Raw genomic sequence first — 11,008 nt, 5'->3', positions numbered from 1 at the left:
GACTCCAGTTTAAATGAGAACTGAATTGTGATGAAGGCTATCAAGGAAGCAGGGTACTGTGATGGAGAATCACCGGGCAGGACCTTCCTAGATTATGCACCTAGAGAAGGCTTCTCTGTGGAGGTGGCAATGTGAGTCCAGACCCGAAGGACAAGACGGAGTAGACCACATACAAAATAGCTCACACCAAGAGATTGATTTGGGGAAGGGATAGCGTGGAATGACAGAGAAAATGTACGAGGAAAAGCACAGTGGGGGTGTGGGAAGAGACTTAGAAATGATTTAGAGATGGCAAAAGGTCTTTGCAACCTTTTATTTTATTACTGAGTATCTCTTTCCACAGTTTCCGTAAATCCCGTTGAGCAAACTATTTCCAAGCTAGGTCCACTTGAGCTGTGCAGATACACAAGTGTGAGTAGACACACTGGCTTAAATGAATGGTGCTATAGCATCACACACACATACAACCACACACACACACACTCACTCACACACTCACACACACACACACACACACACACACACACACACACGCATGCAGTAACTTTCCTTTTTCTGCCCTGAAAACTAAATTAAATCCATTTTCCAGAACATTTAGTAAAATTCAGAGCTCCAAATCAAAGAGTTAAATATTAGGTTTTCACAAAGACCCCAAGCTTCTCAGACTTTAAAACAGAAAGCAAACAGGCAAAAGCTGAAGTTAACATTGACACACTCCAAAAAGGCAAATCACTAGGAAATGTAGCAGAAATAAATAAGCCTAACATGAGGCATGAGAACAAGGGGCCACCTTGTGCTGTGGCCAGCAGAGGCATCCAAACATTTCGTCAGCAGGATTCCAGCCAACCTCCAAAGCTCACTTTTATAAGCCAGCCCCAGGCATCCCAGAGCAAGATGTAGCTCTGTAGTCTACTTCTGCATAGCTGCTTCAGCGGGGCTGGCAACGTGGCTCGGCAGGCTTGCCCCAGAGCCATGGCAAAGAATGGATTTGTAATTTGTATCCTGGTGATCACCTTACTCCTGGACCAGACCACCAGCCACACGTCCAGATTAAAAGCCAGGAAACACAGCAAACGCAGAGTGAAAGGTAAGGGGGCTTCTCAGTCAAGCCAAATTCTAGCCTCCCACAGTAAAGGGAGGTGCAGGACAATGTTAATTTCCACACTCCTCCAGGAGACTGTCTTTGGTGACGGCACCAAGCCATCATGCCTATATGGCATTTCCAGATTAAGTGATCTTTTAATTATCTGGGATAGTTTAATCTTAAAGAAACCATGGTGCTGGGCTTTTTAAAAATTTATAAACAGGGAAAAAAATTGGCAATAAAAAGTCCTATATTGTGTATTTTCTGTTAGGTGCGCTTAAATAGTAAGTGCTTCAAAGAAAGCTCAGCTTCATATCTGAACATCTGGTGTTATTAATATGGGGCAGGAAGAATGTATTAACAGAGGACGGTTTCACTAGTAGCCATGGAGTAACTGGATTCAGTTATATTTTTAACATAACTATAATCTTATTCAATAGGTAGCAGTGGATAGAGCTTTTGGTAATCATGACTTCTTTTTTCATTATCATTAGCTTGTATTTCCATATCCTCAGCAGTATACGAACAGTCTATACCATATATTTTAACTCGTTCATGTCATAGAGCAGGCGTCCCCAAACTACAGCCCGCGGGTCGCATGCGGCCCCCTGAGGCCATTTATCCGGCCCCCCGCCACACCTCAGGAAGGGGCACCTCTTTCATTGGTGGTCAGTGAGAGGAGCACAGTATGTGGCGACCCTCCAACGGTCTGAGGGACAGTGAACTGGCCCCCTGAGTAAAAAGTTTGGGGACACCTGCCAGACAGAGATTGCCTATTGACTTTAAGTTGGGGAGATTCAAAGTCATGTAGTATTTGAAGGCATTGTGATGCAAAATTTAATCAATCTCCTGGCAACCTCAAATTTTGAGCGGTTTGAATTGGGTTAACAGGTTAAAAAATTTAACAACAAAGATGACAGCCATGTAGTTGCAATATGCTGAAGCCAAAGTGAAAGAAAAAAGCAAGACACAGGGTAGTGTTTCAGCTCATCCTGTGCATCACTTTCATATAAGGATATTTCCAACTATTATGATACTATTTCCTTATTATTTTCACTTCATTAGTAACCCCCCCCCACACCCCCCACCAACACACCCACAAACACACACATTTCAACAAGGTTAGAGTCTTTGACCCGATGCAGATGGCCGGTGGGTAAATAGTGACCTTGTGCTTTAATGATTATGCGTACTCTTTTTCAGGGCATTTACAAAATTTAGGTCTGATGCAAGGTTAAGTGGAATCGGTTTTCCTTTCGAAATGTAATACTTCACTTAGTTAAAGTTTAAAATATTTTTCATCAGTAGGTGAAACATATTGCTGAAGACAGTATCAAAGGAAGGGGGGAGAGAGAAGAGGCTGGGTGACGTGGCACGTTTTTGCGGCCTTTCGTCACCACTGAATGGAGTGGCACTCCTGGTGAGAGTGGTGCTCACTCAGTAGCAATGTGCGGAGAGGGTATGAATGTGATTACGGCTGCACGTGGCTGTTCCTGAAGTAACCATAGCTTAGGTCACACCCAGGCTGTCCACGGGCCTCCCTCCCTTCTCCTCCCACTCTCTTCTCTCCCCCGCTCTTTTTTTCCCCCACTTCTTCCCCAGTCCCTTCCCTCATAACCACATGCGCAGGCACACTGAAAAAACAGCTGACTGTGTACACGCTTCGTCAATGTCCTTCCTTCAAAACAGTTTTTGCTGCTTTTTGCCATTAGGTCCAAGAAAGTAGACTGTACAGTAGGTGAAGAAATAGACCTAAACGTGTCAAGCCACGGCATCCCCACCCATCCACATACTTACAAAACACTTTAAGCACCTTGAAATGTAATACCAATGTTTATGAGATCAAAAGTGAGAGCCATCTTCTCTCTCCCAATCCTCATCACAACATTATCCAGTATTAACTACTGGATAATACTATTCCCAGAAGTTTCGCATTTTGTTTCTTGTGGGGTTGTTTTGAGACAGTTTCACTCTGTCACCAAGGGTGGAGTGCAGTGGTGTGATCTCAGCTCACTGCAACCTCTACCTCCCAGGTTCAAATGATTCTAGCGCCTCAGCCTCCTAAGTAGCTGGGATTACAGGTGTTTATCACCATACTCAGCTAATTTCTCTCTCTCTCTCTCTCTCTCTCTCTCTCTCTCTCTCTGTGTGTGTGTGTGTGTGTGTGTGTGTGTATACACACTTTAGTAGAGATGGGGTTTCACCACGTTGGGCAGGCTGGTCTCAAACTCCTGACCTCAAGTGAGCTGCCTGCCTTGGCCTCCCAAAGTGCGGAGATTACAGATGTGAGCCACCACAGCTGGCCTATTCCCAGAGTGTTAAAAATGTACAGTTAAAAGATATTTTTAACAAAGACTTGGCTATGCAAAATGTTTGGCAGATTGGCAGGTAAATGAATTTATTTCACCTACTAAATCTTGGATAGTTACCAGTGTAAGCAATGCTTTATTCATTTTAACAGTTCTGTAATATTCCATTGTTTGGATGGACCATGACTTAATCTAATACCTCTTGCTGAACTTCCCAATACCTCTCTTTTTGATTCAATCGCCCAAAGTAACTGCTTTGCACACATATATTGCTCCCCATGTTAGGCTGTTACATTTTCCAAACTAAAACTGCATGTTAATCATACTTTCTAATTGTCTCTCCGGATGTAACACCAACACATCTTCCCATCTTCAGTATATGGGAGTACCCATACCCATACACCTTGACAACCCAACACCATATAATGGTTTCATTGGCCCTTTCTTTTGGGAATTCGTTCTGTGTTTCTACACTGTGTCTACTTCCCGGAGAGCAACAATAAAACGAAAGGGAGCCTTTTGGGGGACTCAAAATAGCCATTGAAAAATTTGGCGTCAAACACAAGATCTCCCTGGTACTTACTTCACAGGTCTCACCAATGTATGTGTTGCATTCCTGAATAAAATAAAATGTTTACAGCATAGTAGTTGTTCCACATGTTCCCTTTGATGTACACGAAAGACATCTACATCGGCTACAAAGGATGGAAGCTACAGCCCGGTCCCTGGATAATGAATTTCATAACCATCTCCCAGGAGCCTAATATTCATTCGTGTGTCTCCATGTTAATTACAATGTTTACCATCTCCCAGTGGAGACCACTTATTTAAGGAGAATGGAGCAGGAAGCTGAGAGGGATGGGGGATGACGTGTGTAGAGGTGACTGCTTATACCTTGGAAGCAAGTCTTCAGTAGCCTTTGCAAGCCTGGCCCCCCAATAGCTGATGAATTTGCAAGTCTAAATGTACCCTTTTTTTTCTGGATTAAATGATCACATCAATAAAATCCTTGAGTTATTGTATTTCTAAGTTGAGCTATGGGATGCTTTGAAAATTGACATGCAGCATTAACTACACAAGAATCAGGGACCACCCCTAGATATTCCAGAAGACAGTCTCCTAACCCAAATGAGGCAACATCTGGCCTATGTAGCACATGTTTAAGAAGACAGTGAATTAGCACATGTGAATTTTAGACTGCCCTGAAAAATCCAATACCAAACATAGATTCCCTCTACAGCAACCCCACAAAGCAGCAGCTGGGGACAGTTCTTACAAAGCTTTAAGTACAGGTATTGATCGACTTACGACCTAAGCAACTTACGACCATTCGACTTTACGACCACAATCGCTAGCCACGACTGCTCCGCGTCTGGCAGCCCAAACGTTGCCCAGCTGGGCGTACGACAGTGCGGACAGGCTTCCGGCAGCACTGCCATCTCCGCGTGCACCTGTTCAACTGTTATCCCAGACTCGGTACAGCAAACTCAACTTACGACCAAATCGTGTTACGACCAGTCTGTCGGAACCAATCATGGTCGTAAGTCGAGCACTGCCTGTACGTTCTCTGTCTACGTGTGCTAGGGTCCAAGAAGGCAGAGGCACTCACTGTGAGAAGCAGATTGGAGGGATGTACAGAGAAGGGGCCTGGAGCTTGGCGAATTCAAATCCCGATTCTGGGTGATCTTCAGCAGGTGAATTCCACTTTCTGGGCCTCTGTTCCTTCTGTGGAATGGAGACAAGGATAGTATCTCTCTCAAAACACTGCAGAAAGAATTGATCTCTGACAAACAGTATATGGTGGCTTTTAATACTTCATTATTTATGATTTTTAATTAATGCCTTTGGAGACTCACAAGCTGCCAGTCTCTAAGAGGATCCTTATTGGGCCTGAAATTTTGATTTAGCAAAGATCTTCTGTTTTCCACCACTTTCTTATAGCCAAGATTGGTCAAGGACAGCCATGAAGATCCTTTAGCCTCATCCAGGAACATGCAAGACTACACAATTTGCTAATACCCAGTACAGACGTATTTCTACATGAGCCTTTAGCACTTCACCCTGCTAGAAGCCCCCATACCTGAGGCATGGGTTGAGTAGGAACACTGCCAACAGGGGACTCGGGGACCCAAATACGTCTGAGTATGAGTTCTGCCAAATATCTACCAAGTTACCTCTCTAATTCTACTTGTCCTCATTCTTCAATGGGAATCTAGTTGTTCTCCCTTCATAGCTATGTTTGAAGAGCATGTAAAAGTAACCATCGTGTATACCATAAAGGGTGTATTCATAGACAATACTATGAGCACCTATTATGTGCCTAGCATCGTGTGAAGCATCAGAAGCACCATGAACAACAAGTCAGATGAAATAAAATAGAGAACAGAAAATAGAGAGACTATTCCATAAAAAAAAATGGAAGAAAATGTGAATGGAGACTAGAGAATGAATAACAGGTTTCAAAGATAGATTAGCAGAAGGGATACTAAACTACAGGTTAACAAGGAAAGTCTAATCAGAAGAGGAGATAGTTAAGCTTGGTAAGAATACAGGAAAGAGCTGGGGCAAGAGTGATCCCGGCAGAAGGAACACACAGGGAAGAAGAGACAGAGCTCACTCTCAGATGACCCTAAAAAATCAAAAGCCTAGAGTTACAGGATGGAACTGGGGAGGGGCCCTCCCAACTCATAGAAGGACCTTCTAGGATTATGATTGCCCTCGAGCTCTTAGTAATCTTCTTGTCCGATTTTTCCTTCTTTCCTTCCTCCTTTCCTTCTTTCATCTTTTTTTTTGTTGTTGAGACAGAGTCTCACTCCCTTTACTCAGGCTGGAGTACAGTGGCATGATCTCAGCTCTCTGCAACCTCTGTCTCCCAAGGTCAAGCAATTCTCACGCCTTAGCCTCCCAAATAGCTGAAGTTACAGGCACTCAACACCATGCCCAGCTAATTTTTGTATTTTTAGTAGAAATGGAGTTTTGCTGTGTTGGCCAGGCTGGTCACCAACTCCTGACTTCAAATGATGCACCTGCCTTGGTATCCCAAAGTGCTGGGATTACAGGCGTGAGCCATCATGCCCAGCCACAAGTTATTTTCACACATTATTTTTGTCTACATTGAGCTCAGTTTCATCGAAACCACTATTGCCTTAGATCCTACATTGCAAAGCTTCATTTTATTTTAATCATATGCTTTTCATGTCACCTACCCCTTCCCACCCTAAAATCTTCCCCAGAAAAGGATGGAGATCTGAAGACTCAAATTGAAAAGCTCTGGAGAGAAGTCAACGCCCTGAAGGAAATGCAAGCCCTGCAGACAGGTAAGCTGCTTTATCAGTGCCTCATCCCGAAGGAGACAGAAACATTTCTGGGTCAATTTCTGGGTGACTTTTTTTTTTTTTTTTTTCGAGATGGAGTCTCGCTTTGTCGCCTAGGCTGGAGCGCAGTGGCGTAATCTCAGCTCACTGCAACCTCTGCCTCCCGGGTTCAAGTGATTCTCCTGCCTCAGCCTCCCACGTAGCTAGGATTACAGGCATGTATCACTATACCAGGCTAATTTTTGTAATTTTAGTAGAAATGGGGTTTCACCATGTTGATTGGCTGGTCTTGAACTCCTGACCCCATGGATCGGCCCACCACCGCTTTCCAAAGTGCTGGGTTTACAGGCGTGAGCCACTGCACCCGGCCTTGGGGGACATATTTTTAAAAGAAACATTGACAGACCAGGCACGGTGGCTCACGCCTGTAATCCCAGCACTTTGGGAGGCCGAGGCGGGTGGAATACGAGGTCGAGAGATCGAGACCATCCTGGTCAACATGGTGAAACCCCGTCTCTACTAAAAATACAAAAATCAGCTGGGCACGGTGGCACGTGCCTGCAATCCCAGCTACTCAGGAGGCTGAGGCAGGAGAATTGCCTGAACCCAAGAGGCGGAGGTTGCAGTGAGCCGAGATCGCATCATTGCACTCCAGCCTGGGTAGCAATAGCGAAACTCCGTCTCAAAAAAAAAAAAAAAAAGAAACATTGACATTGACACATCAGCAATGGGGCCAATAAGAGGGCCCAAACACTCGGAGATGATTGTTTTAGGAAATCAGCTTCATTTACAACCCCACTCTCCTATATATGGGTGGTATAGAAATAATAATAGATAGTTCAGGAATACATTTGAAAAGTCGGTCCACACTTATTCCCTAAAGGATAATGAAATAGAATGAAGCAAGCATGAAATAACTAAAACGATTAACATTTATCGGATGTTAACTAAGTGCCTATCAGGCCTCCAGGACTCACTTGGGCCATACCCAGCATCAGATGCTGGAAGGATGTGGGTTAGAACCTCAGCTTCCCGAGGGAGCAGCGCCAGTGTTCCTCCCCACAGCTGGAGTGCACTGACGCGGTCTCGGCTCACTGCAACCTCCGCCTCCTAGGTTCGAGCGATTCTCTTGCCTCAGCCTCCCAAGTAACTAAGACAAAAGGCACATGCCACCACACCTGGCTACATGCAACACTGCCCACGAGCTCTTCTCCAACGGGTGAGGAGTGAGCCATGCTGGGCAGGTTCAGGAACAGCCCTGGATTACAAGTCTCATTCCCCAAGGAGCTAATATTCTCTGTAGCAATTTCAAAAGCAGGGTGTCAAGGGTCCCCACAGGAGACCTGGCTAGTTACAAGTAACTGCCTTCAGGGAACACGACGTTATGGCTTTCCATCAAGCATTTGTAACTCCCAGGCCAGATGCACATTACCAATGTGGGGTCATTTTTACCATAAGCAATGTTGCCTAGTAACAAGGGTGACATCCTCCCTTTATCAGGTTTCCAGGGGAGCAGAATTAGAAAGTTAAAAGATGGTGAAATGCTTATGCAGAAGGTGAGTTTTGTTCATCCTTTACCCATACCGACAGGTACCAGCAATTCTTCATAAACACAAATCCATTAATCCTTCGACAACTTATGTCCACTCCTCCAAGAACTTACGCTATTACTATTATCCTCATTTTACAGATGAGGAAACTAAGGCACAAAGAAGTTAATTTGTTCAAGATGTACACAGCTAGTTAAATGACAGAGGTGAGACGGAAACCCAGGCAGTATGGCTCTGAGGCCTGATTTGTCAATGCTATGGCCTAAAACTATCATTAAGTTTGGCTTATCCTGAATAATCTAAACAATATTACCAAGGCTCAGTTATCTGCTTAAGAAAATCACTCTCTCCACATGCCAACCTAGGTTCTTTTGGTTTTTGTTTGTTTGTTTTTGAGACACAGTCTCACATTATCACCCGGGGTTGGAGCGCAGTGGCATAATCTCGGCTTACTGAAACCTTTGCGTCCCAGGTTCAAGCGATTCTCCTGCCTCAGCCTACCAAGTAGCTGGGATTACAGGCATGCACCACCATACCTGGCTAATTTTTGTATTTTTAGTAGAAAAAGGGTTTCACCATGTTGGTCCAGCTGGTCTCAAACTCCTGACCCCACCTTGGCCTTCCAAAGTGTTGGGATTATAGGCGTGAGCCACCGTATCTGGGCTTTTTTAAATAGAAATGAAATACCATCTAGTTTCAAAACTCTCAAGGAAATCCAGCACATAATGGAGCTACACAGATTAGCAAGCATGTGTGTATCAGAACAGCATGACGTTTAAGGCCATGTCTTGAAGTACGGCAGACCTGGGTTTGAGTAGCTATAGTCTCACAAGCTGTATAAATTACCTCTTTTAAAAAAAATGCTGAGTTGTTACAAGTAACAACTTCTCTAAGCCTAAATATCCTGACATGTAAAAATAGGGGTAATAAAACACAACTTCATGGGGTTGTCAAGATCATGTGACTTAATTTACGCAAACTGCTTAGCATGTTGTCCGGCGCATACAAAACCGTTGACTCATCATCATCACACTTCATTCCACAAATACTTCTCGCTATTTGCCAGGTCCAGCCCTAGCCATAACACACTCAAAATGCATCTTAATATGTTCAATTTCACGTCTTCACAGTCTGTCTCCGAGGCATAAAAGTTCATAAGAAATGCTACCTTGCTTCAGAAGGCTTGAAGCAGTTCCATGAGGCTAATGAAGACTGCATTTCCAAAGGAGGGATCCTGGTTATCCCCAGGAACTCCGACGAAATCAACGCCCTCAGAGACTATGGTAAGAGGAGCCTGCCAGGTGTCAATGACTTTTGGCTGGGCATCAATGATATGGTCACGGAAGGCAAGTTTGTTGATGTCAATGGAGCTGCCATCTCCTTCCTCAACTGGGACCGTGCACAGCCTGATGGTGGCAAGCGGGAAAACTGTGTCCTGTTCTCCCAGTCAGCTCAAGGCAAGTGGAGTGATGAGGCCTGTCGCAGCAGCAAGAGATACATCTGTGAGTTCACCATCCCTTCATAGGCTCTTCTCCAACGCGTCCTCCAAGCAAGATTCGTCCTGACTTACAGGTTGATGATTTGTAAGAATAATAAAAATTTTACTTATTGAAAAATTGCAACACAGGATCAAATGCCCATAGCAATATGACTAAGTCAGCCAATTTCGCCAACACGTTTCTTTGGGACTTTATCCTTTCTGAGGTCTGGGGGATCAGAAATAATGATCCAGCCATGTCCACACAGATAAAAAGGCTTCTGCAAAATGCACTAAAATCTTGCTCTTTCCTAGTCTTTCTCACTTGTATAAACCCAGTCTGTTTTTAAAAATAAACCACAGTAGGCATGCATCTCATCACTCCAGAAAACCAAGCTTAGGCTACCTGAAAGGTTTTCCCTTGGAAATTGAGCGTCTATTTTATTAACAAGAATTCCCTAAATCAGAGATTCTAAGTGTTATATAATCCAAAAACCTCTCAGCCCGTTGCACATTCTGTCCCATGTTGGCAATAATACCTTGTTAGCCCATTATCCTTTGGAATCGCTGCATCTCTTGGTGGGACTAGTAACTTGTCTGCTCTGTCAGAACACAAATCTCTGAAGAGGTTCCGATTTGTTTTTCTTCGTGCCTACCCCGTTTTTGGAAATTTAAAACCACAATTGAAAAGGAAATGACAAGGTGCATATCTGATCAATTTTCATTCCCAGCAATGCACGATAACCTGTAACTTAAATGGGTAACTAACCCTAATGCAGAACAAAGAAGCAGATTGCATGTGAAAAGAAAACAGAGAAAAAACAACTTACATTTATTTAGCTTTAGCATCCATACTCTCAGATTTTATGAGATTGAGAGGACACTTTTGTTAGTTTCTTTACCACACTTTCGTATGCTTGTATTTTTTAGCCATCCTTATATATTTAAGTCTATTATGGGCGACCAATCTTTGAAGGTAAAAACTGAATTTATAGAACACTATTTTGGAAAACTGCATACATCTACAAAATCTTTTATTCTGCCAACTGCTATTCCCATTACATTGTTTAACTAGATTGTACAAAATAACGTCATTGCTTAATATTAAATTACAAAGTTTAGACTTGGCGGGAAAATGGGCTTTTTAGAAGCAAACAATTTTCAATATATTCTGTTCTTCAAATAAGTATTTTTGAAATACCGAATGTGTTTTGTGAACAATATCCTGCTTTGCAAACTTCAGCTACACATGCTTGGAATTAAGTGTTAGCTCT

At 43.5% G+C, this 11,008-nt stretch overlaps 1 protein-coding gene across 1 annotated transcript; it reads left to right on the top strand.

The window, feature by feature from the left end:
- Positions 1-891: 891 nt before the first annotated feature.
- Positions 892-9,782, top strand: CLEC3A (C-type lectin domain family 3 member A). Its single transcript, XM_003938072.3, has 3 exons — positions 892-1,087; positions 6,627-6,710; positions 9,388-9,782. The coding sequence occupies exons 1-3, from the start codon at positions 973-975 to the stop codon at positions 9,780-9,782; spliced, it is 594 nt and encodes a 197-aa protein (XP_003938121.1). The 5' UTR covers positions 892-972.
- The last annotated feature ends 1,226 nt before the right edge of the window (positions 9,783-11,008 follow it).

This window comes from Saimiri boliviensis, chromosome 1, assembly GCF_048565385.1.
Source record: "Saimiri boliviensis isolate mSaiBol1 chromosome 1, mSaiBol1.pri, whole genome shotgun sequence".
In the NCBI taxonomy this organism is placed as follows: domain Eukaryota; kingdom Metazoa; phylum Chordata; class Mammalia; order Primates; family Cebidae; genus Saimiri; species Saimiri boliviensis.
Note: the sequence above shows the minus strand (reverse complement) of the source record. Positions and strands in the feature narration are given on the sequence as shown.